The sequence below is a fragment of the Ailuropoda melanoleuca genome, chromosome 16 (genome assembly GCF_002007445.2).
Source record: "Ailuropoda melanoleuca isolate Jingjing chromosome 16, ASM200744v2, whole genome shotgun sequence".
Lineage (NCBI taxonomy): Eukaryota > Metazoa > Chordata > Mammalia > Carnivora > Ursidae > Ailuropoda > Ailuropoda melanoleuca.
Window position 1 is genome coordinate 5,884,763 of NC_048233.1, and position 18,630 is coordinate 5,903,392.

Here is an 18,630-nt window from a genome sequence, read left to right on the forward strand (position 1 = left end):
AGGACTTTCAGGAGTAGGGACACAGCTCTTAGAGCAGAAAATATGATCAACTCTTCTTCCATAGACAGGGAGCCTGAGATACTCATGAGATGACTCAGCCTTTAGAGTCACCCTTCATCCTCCAGCAAGGCTGGGTCCAAAGAATTATGATTTGACATGACTGGCCACACATGCGTTTCTCCCTGCTGCAGAAAGACTGTCTGCTGGAGAAACCACTGAATGTGGACTCTGCAGAACTGGGCTAGAGACTGGGATCTGGGGTTGCTTAGCCTCTGCTCTTCTCTGGGGGCAAACCTGCAGGTGTTCGTTATCCGTACAGCGAGAGGATGTGACTAGTGAACAGCTTAGGTTCCACTGAGCGCTCAGCACTCAAAGCTCCATCCTTGGAGTCTCATTGGGAGGGGCGGGGACAGGCTGTATAATGGTCCTGCAAAGATGTCCAGGTCCTCAACCCTGGAACCTGTGAACACATTACCTTATAGGGCAGAGGGGACTTTGCAAATATGATTAGATTAAGGATCACAAAATAGGAAACAAGCATAATCACTAGGTCCTTAAAAGATGGAAGAAAAGAGAAGGCGATTTGACAAAGCGGAATTGGAGGGATTCTATTATATTGGCTTTGAGGCTGAAGGAAGGGGCCATAAGCCAAGGGATGCAGGTGGCCTCTAATGAATTCTCCCTGGAGCTTCCAGAGGCAACCAGCCCAAATGACACCTCGATTTTAGCCCGAAAAGATGCATTTTGTACTTCTAATATCCTGAATTATAAGATAATAAATTTATATTCTTTTAAGCCATAATGTTGGGGCAGATTGTTAGAGCAGCAATAGGGCACAAATATTAACAGGAAGGCCAGGAGCCAGATGATGACTGGTTTACTCCCACGCCCACCACTTAGGGCATCTTCAGTGCTGAGACACTCCCACCAAATTGGGAGCTCATAGCTCCATGACTGGATTAACTAGAGAAAGACCACTAATATAATGATATCACTAGTCACTACAGGCAACTAATGCAGATGATTAAGGATCTGTGCATGCATTCGGCACCTGTCAGATTACACAGACTAGCTAGCATTAACAATATTAACTAATATTAATTGACTGCTTATGATTTTCCAGACATTTAAATGCTTAGAACAAGGAGAGGAGGTAAGCGGTTTTAGTGTCTTTATTTGACAGACAAAGTAGCTGAGGCTGAGAGAGGTTGAGTGTCATAATGAGTAAGAGGTGTTGCTGGCACTCTACTGGGATCTACCTCAATCCAGATCCCAATCTCTCATTCAGGAGAACTTCCCAGCCCCTGAATTCCTTATGCAACACACATCCAATAAAAAGACCAGACTCCTGAGTGGGACAGGCCCTCTAGGACACCAGTTCTCAAACTTTGGTAGCATCAGAATCACCTAGAGAGCTTGTTGAAATGCAGATTCCTGGGCTCTGTCTCCAGATATTCTGATTCAGTAGGTTTGAGAAGAGGCTTGGCGAATAACATTTCTCATAAGCTCCCAGATGACCTTGACACTGCTGGTCCATGAACTGGTATTTGAGTAGCAAGTTTCTGGAAGCCGTCCCATCTCAACCCCTACCTCCAGGTCCAGCCACATTGAAACTGTGGCTGAGCCCTAATCCTGTTTCATGACTAAACCATCTTTTTATCAAATCAAAATAAAGAGGATTTATTTTGATAGGGACATTGAGAAAAATGGGTGTTGTCTGGCCTGCATGAATTGTATAGTGACCACATGTTTTTCAGACTTAGAATGGATGCTCCTTCCATAGTAATAAAAGTGTCTTGCCTTTGCTTAGCTCTTTCAAAATAAAGTACTTTTTTCATATATCTTGATACATAACCTAAATTCATAATATACCTTTGTGCTATGCGGGCAACAATTTAGCTAGAAAAGCCACTGAATATAAAATTCTCAACTAATGCCTTCCTTGATCTGGATGCCTAGGCAGAGAGCGAGGACATGAAAGTTGCAGGCCATATTGAAGAAGTAAAAAACAATTCGAGTATCTCTGACCCTAACAAAACATGAAGCTACTGGTTCACAATTTCAAAGTCCAAAAGTTTTCATGTTACATGAATGAATACCATAGTGAGGTGTATTGAGGGCAAAAAACAGAGAGTGAGAAAAACAGTCAAGGAGGCACCTATAACCCTCCATCTCCTCAGTGGAGGAGGGAAGGGAGAGGGAGGGAAACCATTATTCACCAGGGCAAACCCTCCCTTGAACCTCCCAGCTCCTGGGCATCTAGGTCACTTTCCTTTCTATGTTTGGCCTCTGAAAATGCAGTGGACCCATTAATGAATTTATTCCTGGATTAAATGTGGGGAAGGAGGGAGGGGGAGAAAAAGCCAAGCTCCAGATGTGAGCCTTGATCTGTGAAGGGCCTCTCATCTTAATCCCTGCAAACAGGAAATCCTAGCACTAGGCCTGAGGTCTCTCTCAGGATCTGGGTCAGTTTAGGCATAATCTTTCCCTCTCTGCCATTCACTGTCTTTTCCTGCTTCCATCTCTTAACACAGCACATAAATCCTCTCTCCCCCACACCCCACAAGCACACACTCATTTGTTTTGTATGTTTGCTTTGTGGACTCCACCTCTGCTGCTCCCATCACACGGGAAAGGAAGGTCATTTCCAAGCTTCCTTCCCAAGGTGTTGGATTGAGAGGCAAGTGAGAAGGGAAGGGGAGGGAAGGAAGAACAGCTGCTCCCCTCATTAAGATGTTTTTCACTACAGATCTAGAAGCAGAATGCATCTGGGAGAGAGGATTAGGTGAGAGACAGTTTTACCCTTTCGCTGATTAATACTCTATTACCAATTATTGCTTGATAATATGCTCTTGTGATATGTTATTTAATAGTAATGAGCCATTGAATTATATGCTTTGTAACATTTTGCAGTAAGACCTAGCCTATCAAGGACTCATTAATCAAGTTTTCCTCTTCATTTTTTTAAAAAACCAATGTATTTTGGTTTATGTTAACTATGCTGCCTCCTATTCTGTTCTCCCTGGTCTAGCCTAAGAAGCCCTGAGACCCTCTCTCCTGACTCCCAGCACCTCCGTGTTTCCTGAGAAAGATGCTGACCAAGGAGTTGTGTGGAAGACAAACTTTCCCAATCTGAGGGTGATGGCTTCCCTCTCGGAGGAGACACAATGGTGGTTTTGTTCATGTATAACAAAGAGGAGACTCAGGTGTGATGACAGTAATCCAACATAACTGGCTCACCAGAGTGATAGGAGGGGGGTTGGGGAAATGATTCAGAGTGCACCTCTCCCCCTCAAGAAATCTAAGATCTCCCAGCCATGCATAGTGCCTGGGAATGCTTAGAGATGGGGTCCCCATGGTCCCTTTGGCAGACGCAGGGCCTCTCGTCCTCCAAAGGGAGGAGCAGAAGTAGCTGAGCCCTGAGCCCTGAGCCCTGGACTGACTGATTATTACTTTAACTGATTTGTCAGCCTGGCCTCTTGCTAGGACCCTCTCATTCCAGTTTTGACGAGGTTCCCAGGTCTATAACCCCATCCAAGGTGGAGAAGCAAAACTGATATTTGACAGGAAAGACTAGTAGCATAATTACAACAGAATTTTATTTTTGCCTCTTCCTGTTCCTTTAAATCTTGCCTAATGGTGGAAGCTTGTCCCTTAATCTAGATGAAAATTCAGTGTATCTTTATGCTTTATGGTTTAGTATTATATAATAAACAGAATTACAGTAACTCTAGGTCTCAAAGCCTCTCTTAGCTTGGGAACTAAATCGCACAGTCCAATATATTAAAGAGTTTATAGCCACAAATTTGTTCTTATACACAAAGTTGAGGTGGGTTGTGTAGTAATAAATGATGCATATAACCTGAACAAAGGGCCAAAGCAGATGTAATTCACTTCCCCTATCTGACCACCCAAATGAGTCTTACATTTTTCTGATTGGGTTCCATGTCCACAATCACTTTGAGTATTTAGTTAATCTCAGAACTCACGTTTATTTCCTATCCCTGTTTGCCCTCCCTTCCTGCTCTGTAGCCAAACTCCTTTCTCTTGATTTAATTGCATTTAACACATATTTATTGAAATTCATAACATGAATGTTTGATGATATAAGAAAAATTGGGGATGAGTAAAGTATGATCTTTGATTTCAAGATCTCTCCATTTCTCTCTAGTATCTATCTATCCATCTACCTGCCAACCTACCTATGTATAACAGATAGATAGAAGATAGGTAGATAGACATAGACACACATAGAGATGAAGTTAAGATATATTCTGGTGGAAATGGAGGGGAGAAGAGGCTAAAACATGTAGTGGAAAGTGAACTAGAAGTATATTAGCACATTTGCTTTACTAGAGACACAAACAAAGTATCTGAGTGTGGAAGAAAGAAAGTATTATGGCATCTTGCAGGAGAGATCATGAAACATGACCTAGCAAGCTCTTCATAATCTGGATCTCCTCCCCCTCTCTAGCCTGATCTCACAGAACTTATTCTGAGCCCCCCACCAACTACCTTAACTTTCAGTTCCTTAAACCAGCCCTAGGGCCTTGGAACATACTCTTCTGTCCACCTGGAATAGTTGTCTTCCCCATCACCACCTCAGGAAACTTCTTTGGATCCTAGACGGGGTCAGGCTCCCTGTTATTCTCACAATACCCTATATTCTAGATGGTACCTCTTTAAATTGTAATTAAACAACCAGCGTAAATTTAGACGGTTTGTGGCTTTTGCCTTCCCCAAGATAGAACTCTACAGAGGTTAGGAAATATGTCTGCCTTGGTCATCAGTATACTCCCAGAACCTGGAACAATGCCTTACACATAGTAGATACTCAATGAATTATTTTCTAATGGATCAATAAAGGTGACAATTAGGATTCTTTCCCCTCTTCCTCCTCTTTTCTCTCTCCTTCCTCTTTGAGCCCAGCCCTCCTTGCCATCCATGCCTTACTTCTCCTAATAATATTCATTTCTTCTTGGTTCTACACACCTTACAAGTCTTCCTGTGGTCTGCTAGGACCAGTCCTATGAATTAAGAGAAGACTTCCCATTTGTCTCCTCTGAATACCTCATTCTGGGGGACATAATCTAGGTGCTCCAAATAATTCCTTCAAAGACCCTATCTTGGGTTTGTCTGAGAGGAAGTGGCTCGCAAGTGTGATCTTTGGACAGGAATGTCAGCGTAACTGTGAACCTTGTTTGAAATGTGTTCTAAGCTCATTGTGCATCAGAGTCTGTGTTTGAACCAGAACCTCAGGGGATGGAGGCCATGAAGCTCTGCTACAGAGGGACTTACCTCCTAGGATTAGTCGGGTAGAGCAGAGGGTAAGTTTCGGTTATATGATGTGTCAGTTAGTGTTGGAGTACAAGAGGTTTACTGGGAAGAAACAGAAGAAAGAAAAAAGAACCTACAGAAGCCAGCAGGTAAAGCCTTCAGCCCATGATGCTGACCTAGTGACACCTGTGAAAGCAGGAGGAAGGGGGTGAACAGAGTCTCAGACTGCAATGTATTTCTTACAATGTCATGGCCAACCCAATGGGGGAGATCCAGAGCAAAGATAGCACAGCAGAAGAGTTCTGCACTGGGCAGAAATGGTCAGGTCCCTGTAAGCCTGTTGTGCTCAGTCATTGGCAGAACGCTGACCAGGAAGGACCCAAAGCTGCCAACAGCTGAAAGCTCTTAGCTAATTGCACTCCTGGAAGCTGAAATGCAACTTCTTTCTTTAAAGGACACCCTCCCAGTAAACCCCCATGGCTGCCACATGTAACATCTGAAGCTAATTTTGTAAGAAACCTATCAAAGCTGGTAAATGTATGGAAAACAGATTTAAGAAAATACCACATCAAGGAGGCCTGGTTTGTGTGCTTTTCCAGCACTGTTTATGTTGTGCTCTTATTCTTCAGGGAACAACCTCTCTAAGGGCCCCTGGAAGACAAGCTCCAGAGAACTCTCTCCCATAGGGAACTCAAGCAGAGCTCCTGTGAACCAAGATTGTATCCCTGTATTTACAAGATGCATGAGTCAGTAAACAAGACTCAATTTCTGTGGGTCTCTGAGCTCAACCTCTATAAGCTCAGTAGGCCCTAGGCTCCCAGGGGCAGATCTTATCCTGACTGACAACCTCATAGCCAGGGAAGAATAAAAAGCCAGGGCAGATGGAGCAGAGTTGGCAGAGGTCTGAGGAGGGGAGTACAAGACCCTGTGGTTACAGTGATGCCCCCACATATTGATTTTCCTTTTCCCGCCCCTTCCTCACCGAAGCACATCTGCAAGGATAAGCAACCACATGCACAGAGTCACACAATGAGAACAGTTACATACACCGAATTCACATCCACCTTCATGCAACACAAAAAAAGGCCCCATGTGCATTTGTTTCTCCAACACTGATGTAAGCTTGTGTGTGCACACCTTGCTATTCCAACAACTGCTTGTGCACCCCGTAGCAAGTTTCCAAAACTTCCCTCATGTGGAGATATATTCACAGACAAGAGGCTGTGACATCCACATATATAAACAGTAAACAACATACAGGAACAAAAATAGACACACATTCAAAAACTTTGAATGACTTTGAACATTCAAAAACAGTGACTTTATGGTAACTTAAAACCAACAAATACCTGGAGGGTGTGTCTGGAACTGGCAGATACACCTTGAAAGATATTTCTAATGGCCACAGATGCCCCTAAAACCCCACAGAGGCTGCGGCAGGGGGCAGATGGCTCATTTCCTGACCCTGAAAGACTTAGCTGTTACTCAGCCATCCTCCTGCCTCCTGTAGGAGAAAACTAAAGCTCTCAGGCCAGATGCTAGGGCTGGGAGGGTGCACTTGTACCTGGAAAGGGGGTTACACATTTCTATAGAGGAGTGGAGTGGAGGGAGCAAGGGCTCAAAGTCTGCTGGCTTTGGTTTGAATCCCAGTCTTATCACTTTCCTGTATGCCCATGGGTCATTCAGTCGCTGTCAGTGTTTCATTTTCCTCACCTATGAAATGGAGATAGTAATAGTACCGAGAAAGTATGTTGCTGTAGGAATACACCAGTCAATATTTGTAGAGGGCTGAGAATGCTCCCGGTACATCATAGGAGCAAGTAAGTATTGCTTCTTATTCTACTCCTGGGAGTCCTCCAGACCTGGGATTCACAGCCTCCCTGGTCCCTACCCCTGCCCCCTACACAAACCCCCTACACAAAGCTGGAGTTGTCAGCTTCAAGCTTCACTAGAAAGGAACAGCTCTCCCCAGGATCTCTTTCTTTCTCCTCCCCTTCTCCCTTACAGGTTTTTACAGAGGGGATTTGTGAGAGCGAGAAGTTGTACGTCCTCAGGGATAGGAGACCAGACAGCAAGTTTGTCCCATGGGCCAGGACTTTCTGGACTGGGAATCAGGGCTGTCCCAGGGCAACAGCAGGCGGCTGCTGCCAGCTCTCAGCCTGTTACATTTGGTGGGTGTGTGGGAAGATGGGAAGAGAGAGGCTTCTCCACCATTGGTCTGGAGGTATCTCCAGCTCTATGTATCTCTACATCCCCGAGGCCCATAGCTCTGCTGAGTCCGAGTCCCTTCCCATCTGTAATTCTTCCTAGAGAATAGTTCTCCTCCGAAGGAAGATTGTAAAAGGACTGTTATCTCATGTCTCATCCGTCCAAACCAGGGCAATTCATTTCCCCTGGAGTCCACTTGGCGTTCAGCGGGTTCCCAGGTGAACTGAAATCCACAGCTATTCTCATCTGGTTGCCCTGGGAGTTTCGGCGCTCTCGGTACAACCTGTTCCTCCGGCCTCTCCGCTCCCTCCCTCCTCCCTCCCTCCGCCGGGCTGCTCCCTTCTCAGCCCCCCTTCCTCCCCTCGCCCCAGGCCCCAGCTGTGCCCTCCGGGGAGACACCGGAGGCAGCGAGACCCAGGAGGGGAGGCGGGAGATGGAGGAGGGGAGGGGACGGGGCGGGGGGAGGGAAGAGGCGGGAGGAGCCGCGCAGGGTGGAGGCCGAGCACCGCCCCGCAGCCGACAGGGGCGGCTGAAGGTTGCATCTGCTGGAAGGAGGCTTTTGGCTGCTTGGTAACAGGCTGCCAGAACGGAGAGCGAGGCAGAGAGCAGGGCAGCGGCTTCTTGACGTCAGGACCGAGCCAGGGGATCGCGCCAGCAGCCCTAGCCCGCCCCAGAGTGGGGGCCGGCCGACGGCAGGAGAAAAGCCGGACACAAGGCGCCCAGCGGGGCGTGAGCGGGGGCTGCGGACGCCGGTCGGTAGGGGCGCAGCATGCCCCCTGCCCCCTGGCCATGGAGATCGCCCTGGTGCCCCTGGAGAACGGCGGTGCCATGACCGTCAGAGGAGGAGGTGAGACCCGGACAGGCTGTGGCCAGGCCATAGGGGGAGAGCTCCAGTGTCCCCCGACGGCTGGGCTCAGGGATGGACCCACAGAGCGGGCTCCAAGGGCGCGCGGCACGCAGAGGGGAGTGGACCTGGGAGGGCGGCCTTTGCCACCCCTGCCCCAGGAGCCGCCGCAGCCTCGACGGCTGCCTCCGGAGGACGAGGAGGGAGAAGGCGACCCCGCCCTGGGCATGGCGGAGGACCAGGTGCTGCGCGCGGGGTCCCTTCACCACCAGCGCGTCCTTATCAACATCTCTGGGCTGCGCTTCGAGACGCAGCTGGGCACCTTGGCGCAGTTCCCCAATACCCTCCTGGGGGACCCGGCCAAACGCCTGCGCTACTTCGACCCCCTGAGGAACGAGTACTTCTTTGACCGCAACCGGCCCAGCTTCGATGGCATCCTCTACTACTACCAGTCCGGGGGCCGCCTGCGGAGGCCCGTCAATGTCTCCCTGGACGTGTTCGCAGATGAGATCCGCTTCTACCAGCTGGGGGACGAGGCCATGGAGCGTTTCCGGGAGGATGAGGGCTTCATTAAAGAAGAGGAGAAGCCCCTGCCCCGAAATGAATTCCAACGCCAGGTGTGGCTTATCTTTGAATATCCAGAAAGCTCGGGGTCCGCGAGGGGCATAGCCATCGTCTCGGTCTTGGTCATTCTCATCTCCATCATCACCTTCTGCTTGGAGACCTTGCCAGAGTTCAGGGATGAACGGGAGCAGCTCCGCCATCCCCCAGTGCCCCACCAGCCTCCTGGGCCTGCCCGGGGGGCCAATGGCAGCGGGGCTCTGGCTCCTCCCTCCGGCCCTACAGTGGCACCTCTCCTGCCTAGGACCCTAGCTGACCCCTTCTTCATTGTAGAGACCACGTGTGTCATCTGGTTCACCTTCGAGCTGCTTGTACGCTTCTTTGCCTGCCCCAGCAAAGCAGAGTTCTCTCGCAACATCATGAACATCATTGATGTGGTGGCCATCTTTCCCTACTTCATCACCTTGGGCACTGAGCTGGCAGACCAACAGCCAGGCGGGGGAGGGGGCGGCGGCCAGAATGGGCAGCAGGCCATGTCCCTGGCCATCCTCAGAGTGATCCGCCTGGTCCGGGTGTTCCGCATCTTCAAGCTCTCCCGACACTCCAAGGGGCTGCAGATCCTGGGCAAGACCTTGCAGGCCTCCATGCGGGAGCTGGGCCTGCTTATCTTCTTCCTCTTCATCGGAGTCATCCTCTTCTCCAGTGCCGTCTACTTTGCAGAGGCTGACAACCAGGAGACCCATTTTTCCAGCATCCCAGATGCCTTCTGGTGGGCAGTAGTCACTATGACCACAGTAGGCTACGGGGACATGAGGCCTGTCACAGTGGGGGGCAAGATTGTGGGCTCGCTGTGTGCCATCGCTGGGGTGCTCACCATCGCCCTGCCTGTGCCCGTCATTGTCTCCAACTTCAACTACTTCTACCATCGGGAGACGGACCATGAGGAGCAGGCAGCTCTTAAGGAAGAGCAGGGCAGCCAGAGCCATGGGACAGGGCAGGACAGTGGAGGCCCTCGGAAGACCAGCTGGAGCAAAGGGTCCCTCTGCAAGGCTGCGGTGTCCCTGGAGAACGCAGATGGAGCCCGAAGGGGCAGCTGTCCCCTGGAGAAGTGTAACCTCAAGGCCAAAAGCAATGTGGACTTGCGGAGGTCCCTCTATGCCCTCTGCCTGGACACGAGCCGGGAAACGGATTTGTAAGGGAGAGCCCTGGCAGATCGGTGGTAGTGGGGTGGGGGATAGCAGAGGCTTCCTGAGCCTGGGTATCTACTTCATACCACAGAGTATTTCAAACCCACCTTGAAGTCTGTCCCTCTTCTTTCACTTCTCTCCTTCCCTCCCTCCCTTGATCCCCCATTTTTCCTCTTCTTTCCATGACACCAAGGGTCGCCTATTTTTAAAAAGTACCACATTCCATGACGCAGGAGCTGTTGAAATGGTGAGCACTGTGAAATGGATGTATTTGTAGCCAGTTCCCTATACCCAGCAGAGGGATAACCCAAACAAAAATGACTTTAAATAGCCCAGATCCCAAGAGATTTTGTAACCCCCTCCATGTGTTCCAAATTTGCTTTATATATGATTTTATTTGTGTATAGGGGAAAATATTTTTATGTCCAGTGAGTGGATTTTTGTACTGCAGCTCAGTTGGAGATATTTTGGATATATTTTCCAGGAATGCTGTATTTATGGAAAAGAGAGTTATTGTGATTTTTTTTTTGTGATACTTATATTAGGGCCAGAGACCCTAGTTATGGCTGTTCTGGTTCCTGTGTCTGTAAGCCTCTCTCTTTTCTAGGATGTGGTATCGGTGTTTTGCATCTAGGGCAGGGAATGTTCTGGAAGAAAGGCAAGACTGAGCTTTTCTGTGCGCCTTAAACAATTCTTGTAACTTTCTTTGAAAAGCATTTTAATGATGCTGAAGAAAGATTTCCGATAATTCATTCTCTTTATTTTTATCCCAGGAAATAAAATATTATGTGGTTGAGGCAAGTGTTAGTTGTTTCTTTGTTTTTGTTTTGTTGTTGTTGTTTGAAATTTTAAAAAGGAGTCTGTCACTTGCTGTTTCTGGTTTTGAAGTCAGACCAAATACCACCTTGACTGGGGTGGATTACTTGGAAAAGTAATGATTTGATTGTCAACTTCTTTTCTGCTGGGCCCCCTCCATGCATCACAGAGGGGTGAATTCTGTGTGTCTCAGGCTGTTTCTGACATGCTGCCTGATGGTGTGGTCTTAGACCCAACTGTCAGTACAGTGTGTGGATGCAGCTAAAAGGCAAGGGAAGATCAGACCCCCCACAGCCCCACTGCCATCTCTTGGGGCTGTGTTTCCGAGCTCTCCTTTGTCGGCAGGCTTTAAGCCCTGCTTCACATGGCTCTCAACAGCTCTGTGAAACCAGCCTGATTCTCTCAGACATGAAGCCTGTTCACAGAATTGCAGCCCTGGTGTGAAAGTCATGGAGGAGGGTGGGAACAGTGCTCAGTTGTTAAACTCTCCCCCTCCACCATGAGGTGGCGAAGGAGAATGCAGTGCCTTTCTGGTGGACAGAGGCAGAAAGAAGCTGAATGGGAGGATTTGCTTGTCCACATTAAGGGCTAGTTTCTACAGATGGTGGTCTTGGGCTAAGTAAATCCCCAAACTCAGAATGAATCTCTTGGTTCTCTTTTCACTGGATGGTTGTGGTGAACAGCACAGTAGGTATAACACTGGCTGCAGTTTCTCTCTGTGATTAGGTACTTTCCAGGGCTCTGGATTCCTGCTCTGGCTTTTGCTGATAAATAATCTAAATAATCCAAAGACATGTTGTCTTATGTCCCTGCCAGGGTGGGCTGGTGACCCACAATCACACCTCCTGCACAACAGCAGGGAGCTGAGCTGAATGTTTGGTTCTGAGGGGTGCAAGCACATCTCCGTGGGGCGAGGGTGGCTTTGCTAAATTCGTGTCTGGGAACTGTGGATTTAAATAAGACGCCGACACAGTAATAAAAGCCAGTGTCTGTGACTGCCTGGAGTCATTTCCAGTCAGGAACTGTTAACAGCAAATCTGAGGCGGAAGCAGAAGGACTTGCAGGCAGGGCTCTGTTGTTTTTCATTACATGCTGAAGCAAAAGAACAGAGACTATTTATTTATAATTTACAATCTGCCTAAATGCAGGGCCTCTTGCCAAAGCTCAACTCCACAGTCTCACCTCCAAGCCCTCTTCGGCTTTAAAGCTAATGTGTGTGGTTCAGCACACACCTGGTGATTGCGACCTGATCCCCCTTCGGGTTCCACCCTCCCTTAAAGACAAAAGAGATGTCACCACTTATGACCTGAAAGTCAGTTCCTTTAGGCTCAAAGAGAGCAACACATGGGTCTTAGATGTGTCTAGGTGCCTAATAGATGTTGGTCCAAATAGAATGGACCACTTCATTGAAACGTCCTGTAAGTGGCTTCAGTCTTAGTACAAATCCTCAGGGAGAGAGGGAAGGAAAGGAAAGAGTCTCCATATTTTGCATGGGAGACGGGGATCCTGCAAAGCAGGGTTACAAAGAGGATCAAGGCAGTTCTAGAGGGGGTGGGTACACTAGTACCCTGATGCAGCCTCACATCCCAGAGTTCAGTGCCATGGTATCTGCCCTGGGGAATCGGGTGGGCACCCACTAGGGAGCACAAGGATTTCAATCTCTCCATCTTCTCAGGGCACCTGTTGCCATGATTCCTGAAAAAGCCTGCAAGGTTTCACTCCAGCCATCCTGGGTTTGCGCGTTCACATGATTAGAAAAAAAGGAGCCTGAATGTCAAGGCTCTTACCCAGGCTATCTGAGATAAGGGGCCCTTCATCCTCTCCCACCCTCCCCTTCTCTGCTGTCATTGATTTTCCATAGCCTTTGGCTTCCTGAGGAGATTAGATCAAGTGTCCCCGCCAAGCTTTTTATCCAGATGTTGTGTCTTGGCTCCCACTGCAGGAAACTAGCACTGGGCTCGTAATCTACCAGCCCTGGCCACCACAGCTCCGAGAGCAGGGCTGTGCTCTGGGTCATGCTCTTGTGGAAGAACAGCTTCTTTATTGCAAAGCATCTGGCCCCCTCTTTCTCTACTTACTGGTTTCTTCTCTTGTCCACATGCTTCCTGAACCCTAAGCAATGACAGATTCAAAAAACAAACCTTTTCACAAGCTTTAAGAACCCCAGTCCTTGATTTGCCCTGCCTGGCTGGGACACTCCCTAGAGGGGAAAATGACACAGAGTATCAACCCGAGAGGAATCTATTCACAGAGCTGGACTTTGAGTGATTCTAGCATTAACGATAGAAGCACTTCTGGGCTTGGAGTAGAAGGTGCAAAGTGCTTCTCTTGGAGCAGGGACACCTTGGTCTCAGTACCCTCCAGAAATGGCAAGCTTATGCACAGTGGAGGGTGACCATGGGTGATGTTCAATTACTTTCTGCAGTCAGACCTCAGCAGCACATGGCTACTCATCAGTTGTTCCAGGCCCAGCACTCCTCATTGTGCTGGGGGTGGGGGATACGGGGACAAATGTTGGGATGTGGTCCCTGCCTTCTAACGCTTCCAGTCCCTCTGGGGAAGTAATCCCTGTAAAACAAAAGCAAGTCATGCAAGACAGCATGTGATCACGTGTCTTGGAGGGAGTTTCAGAATGAAGGGTTATGGGTGAGGCATGGGAGGGTGAGGAAGTATAGGGTAGAAAAGAGAAGCTTCTGGAGACCTGGGGGGTGGCCAGGAAGAGGGGAGGGAATTGGGGATGGGGGAGATGGGACAATGAGTGCCCTGTCCTCATCACCATCATTCGCGGGGGGGGGGGGACGGTCCAGAGTTCAAGGCTGGTGCCACTCCCAGGACTACAGCAGGAATCCCAATTTTGCCACTGATGGGGACACTCAGCAGTTGTTTAGGGCAAAGTTTGGCAAAAGTTCTGAAGAGGGCCAGAGAGTAAATATTATAGGCTCCGTGGGCCAAGAAGGAAATGGAAACTACCACTGTAGGTACTCACATAACTATTTGAAATGTAGTCATTGAAAAATGTCAAAACCAGCCTCAGCTCAAGAACTGCACACCCCTGTCATATCGGTTTATCTGTCACACAGAGGGTGCCTCCTGGGCATCCAGTCATGCCTATGACGCCTGACCTAGCTCCCTGATTTGATTTCACCCCATTGAATTTGTATTTCTTGGAAATGTCGACCCTGGCTTAGGGAAGGGCTCTCATGCTAGGATTTCCTGGACCAGGGAAGGCCTCACTAAGGAGATATTACTCACTTCTACCGCCTCGTGAAAATTAGACCGTGCTAGTGGCTGTGGGACAGGCTGCTCCATTTCTCGGGAGGAGGAAGAAAATGTTAAATTGGAATTTCTGCCTCGGACTCTGAGCAGAGGGTTTTCCCTGAGCTGTTGGTGGAAGTAGGCCCAGACTGCCAGAGGTTGGGCCTCCTTCTCCTTCTGGTCCTTAGTCTTTTCCTGGACATGACATCACATAAAGAGTCATCAGAATACACTTCCCCTCCCCTCTTCACCTGGCTCTTCTCTGGCTGTAGAGATGGGCTCTGGGTTTGTGTGTCCTTTGTGTGTGCATGGTATGCATATGGTGTGCACATGTATAGGAGTGTGCATGGTGGGGGTGGTATGGCCCAGCCTGGAGGGAAGCAGCTCCAGACCACAGGCCTCCAGACAAAGCCAGATGCTTGTTACCTGACATTTCAATTGGTATTTATTTTCTGATGTCAAACTTTGCAGCATGCAAATGTCTCAGCTGGAAGGAACTTCACAAGTAATCTGGTCTGTCCCGCTCATTTTACAAATGAACAAACTGAGACCCAGACTGAAGAGATGATTTCCTCAAGGTCACACCCATAGCTAAAGCAAAGTAGGACTGGAACTGTTTTCCCTTACTCCTAGTCTGGATTTCTCCCTGCGTTCCACTCTGCTTCTTCTGCATGAAAGTTCTCAAACTGCCCCCTACCCTGCCTCCCTGGGAACACCCCTGCCATATCAGTTTATGTTTACCCCGTCTGCCCATGAGGGCTGACTCCTGGGTATCCAGTCATGCTTGTGAAACCCTGACTTGTTTCCTGAGATTTGCTTTTGCTCAACTCAACTTGCATTTATTGCAAATGTCAAGCCTGTATGGGCAATGGAGGTATAACATGGTAATGAACAGGCTCCTATAGACAAGCATCTCATTGTCTGGGGGGGGATCTGAAACATTTATAATCCAGTATCCCTGATACTATCATTCATTCATTCATTCATTCATTCACTTATTCATTCATTTATTCAACAAATATCATTCAATTAATATTCACTCTGAGGCAGCACCATACTAGGCTCTGGAATAACTAGCAAGGGATCTGCCCTGATTGGTTTTCCAGTCTAATGGGGAGAACCATCAATCAAGCAAGCAAATGAATATTTTTCTAGATCATTTTGAAATTGAGGACCATGGGGAAAATGAGCAGCGTTGTGACCAGGGAAGAGAGAAGCATAGTTCGAGAAGAGCAACATGTAAGGGAAGCGTGAGAAGGCATGAAATAGGGTGAAGAGAGGGGGACAGGGATGTGGGGATGGGGACACGAGGCAGGAGTATATGTTTTCCTGCAGAAGTACAGAGGTGGTCAGGTGAAGCTGAGTGCCAGGAAGAGTGAAGGCCCAATGGACAGCTCCAGGCAGGATTATCAATCCCAGCACCACCTATAGCCATTTACCACCAAGGAGCAGGAACGTGGCCCTGCCAAGGCAGCACACCAAAAAGAGATGCAGTGGGACCATCTCCCCAAGGGAAGCACAACACAAATTGTTGCTGGATGGCCAGTGGTTGGTTCAGATCCCAGTTTTAAAAATTGGTGGGGTGCAGGGCAGGCAAAGGCCCTCAGATACTCCCTTAATTGTTTGGCCAACTAACAGGAGGCCCCAGCAGATTTTTGAGCCTGTGCTAAAAAGCAGGTGTGAGCAATCTGAGGCTCTGGACTGAGGTCAGCCCCTCATGAGAGGTGGAGAGCAGGGAGGCAAGAAGCCCTAGACACCTTTAGTTCCTCAGAACTATTCAAAGACCAGGAATAGTAAGGGCAAAATCTAAGAGGGAATGTGGTGGGGCCAAGAAGAGAGCATGGTGGGAAAGCCAGATTTCTGTGTGCAAAGCATGCGATTGCCTAGACATTCAGAAGGACAGGCACTTGGATGGTGAACTTGGCTTGATAACCATGAGAATGTTCCTCTGTGGGTCTTCCAAGACTGAAGGGCTCTGGAGGACAGTGGGGTTTCCCCTTTCAGCCTGCCCACATTCTTTCCTCCTTCTGGGAGGCATCAGGTCTCTTTTCCGTGTATGAGAGTCCCTTTGGGAGAAGTGGAGAGGTGTGGATGATGGAGGAACTAGAGAAAAGCGCTGGTCATTGAGCTGGCTTGCCCAGTGTCTCCCTCTTCTCACCTTGTTCTCTGTACCCTTTCTCATGCATGTCCTTTGTACCCAGAAGAAGTCACTTCTGCCTCCCACGGGTGTCTCACATCCGCTGGCACATCAGTCCTGAGTACTGTGGGGGAGACAAAAATGAACCCAGTTCTGCCCTCAGGAAACTCGGAGATTCATGTGGGCAGGCTACACCTGCCTGAACATGGAAGATACCTGTAAAAATCATAACGATAATAACTGAAGAAAACCAAAGAATCAGCCAAAAATGCCCTTGAGAACTACAATTGTACTTAAAGGTTTGGGGGATTGATCGAAGTCCAGTAAAGTTATCTGAGCCAGGATTTCTAGAAGAAGTGATCTTCAGAAACAATATTAGGGAAAGGACGTAGATTTAGTGCTTGTTAGTTTAAGTCATCCCTGTCCTCCTGCCCCGTGAGCCCTCCTGCCAAGTCCCGCAGCCCTGTCATGTCACATGTAACTCTCTCTCTTGCGTCCAGTCTTCTCTGTCAGGTTGCAAGCTGACCTGCTCACAGCACACGACATTCTGTGTTTGGCCATGGCTCTCAGCTCCTTGCACGTGGCCTTTGCATACAGCAAGCCAATGCATGCCAGACACTCCAATATAGTGAGAGATCAGTAATAATCTGCTAGATGTTTGGCAAAGAATGAACTTTGCCCTTTTTTTTTTCTTGTTTTCAGGTTTATAGTGGTCGGTCTTCTGAAACATCTGACGACTACTTTTAAGCGTCTTTGGCTTCGTTTTTTGGTGGTGTATAACTTGTGTGCCAATGCAAGTCCTGCTCTTTTGGAACTTCTGAGGGCCTATAACGTGACACCATTGCAATGTAATATTTATTGTAATTTTACAGATTACTGCAATAACAAAACTGAAGATTTATACAGCAGCTTTACCCCAAGGAGTGCAAACATCTGTCCCTTTGGCATGTATTACAAACAAATGAGATCACTAGGACCTGAATGGATACCTCTCAGTAATCCATGCCAATCATAAGAAACACGCTTGCTTTTTCCCAGCTGATCAAACTTTCTATTACTACAATAATCTGCATTTTTAAAATGGATGTCACTTGGGAAATTGAAGCAAGTGGTCCCAAGCACAGTCCCTTGTGCTTAGCCAACATATCCAATTGCAAGGAAGTACGGTTGACCCTGAACAACATGGGCTTGAACTGTGAGGGTTGATTTATACACAGATTTTTTTTTTGGATCGATACAATGCAGTACTGTAAATGTATTTTCTCATCCTTATGATTTTCTTAGGAACATTTCATTTTCTCTAGCTTACTTTATTGTAAGAATACGGCATAGAATACATATACAAAATACGTATTAATTGACTGTTTATGTTATTGCTAAGACTTCCGGTCAACAGTAGGCTATTAGTATTCAAGTTTTGGGGGAGTCAGAAGTGATATGCAGCTTTTCAACTGCGTGGGAGGTTGGTGCCCCTAACCTCCATGTTGTTCAAGGGTCAACTGTTTTTCTCACAGAATATCGAGGTTGGACAACCAACAGTTGTTTATGCTTCTGTTCCTCTACTGTACTCTCTCTATAGTGTACATGTTATTATTATATTCTTGTTATTTTTTTGTTCTTCTTTGATTGTAGTAAAGTCACCTATAAATTCCATGTCATTTGGACACCAGTTTTGAGATGGAGTCTGAAATGGCCATAGTAGTCTTCCAATGGTCTTTCTTTTTCCTTTCATGTCCGCCTCCAGTCCATGTACTCATGACTTTCAAATTAATCTCTCTGGAGGACAGCACATATGATCAAGACATTTCAGGACTGCTAAACAGAATAATTCCAGTCCCTTTAGCCTGACTTGGAAGTCCTCCATAACGTGATGCTAGATCTTCCTTTCCAGCGTTTTCTTTCTCTACATCATGTACCTCCAAAGACACTCACACTTTGTAGCCAAACTGGATAAAGTTATGCCCCCAGCTGATACCCAGCAGCGTGCCTTCCCATCAGTCATCCTCGTGGTTGGAATATCTGACTCTTACTTTTATCTGTTGAAATTCTACTCCTACTTCAATGAACAGCTCAAATACCTTCTCCTTTAAGGAGCCATCCTCAGTTCCTCGAGTCCACAGCCATTTCCCTTCTTTGGTGTTCCTATTGTAAATACATTTGCCCCAACCTCAACACTTGTTTACCTACCTCTCTTTGACCCAGGCTCAAACCTTTGCTTCAGAGCTGGAATTGGCCACCATCTTGATTCATCTCAGTGCCTAGAATTAGCCTAGAATTAGCCTAGAATACAGTGGGTACTCAATAATATGGCTTTCTGGACTGAATTGACTCCTCTTCTGACATCT

At 47.8% G+C, this 18,630-nt stretch overlaps 1 protein-coding gene across 1 annotated transcript; it reads left to right on the forward strand.

Moving 5' to 3' along the window:
• The first annotated feature begins 7,978 nt into the window (after nt 1-7,978).
• Nucleotides 7,979-10,897, forward strand: KCNA5 (potassium voltage-gated channel subfamily A member 5). The gene has a single exon (XM_002920436.4). It carries the CDS (start codon nt 8,275-8,277, stop codon nt 10,084-10,086), a length of 1,812 nt encoding a protein of 603 aa, XP_002920482.1. The 5' UTR covers nt 7,979-8,274; the 3' UTR covers nt 10,087-10,897.
• The last annotated feature ends 7,733 nt before the right edge of the window (nt 10,898-18,630 follow it).

Coding starts and splice junctions, on each gene's coding strand:
- KCNA5 (XM_002920436.4), top strand. CDS start 8,275: ATGGAGATCGCCCTGGTGCCCCTGGAGAACGGCGGTGCCATGACCGTC.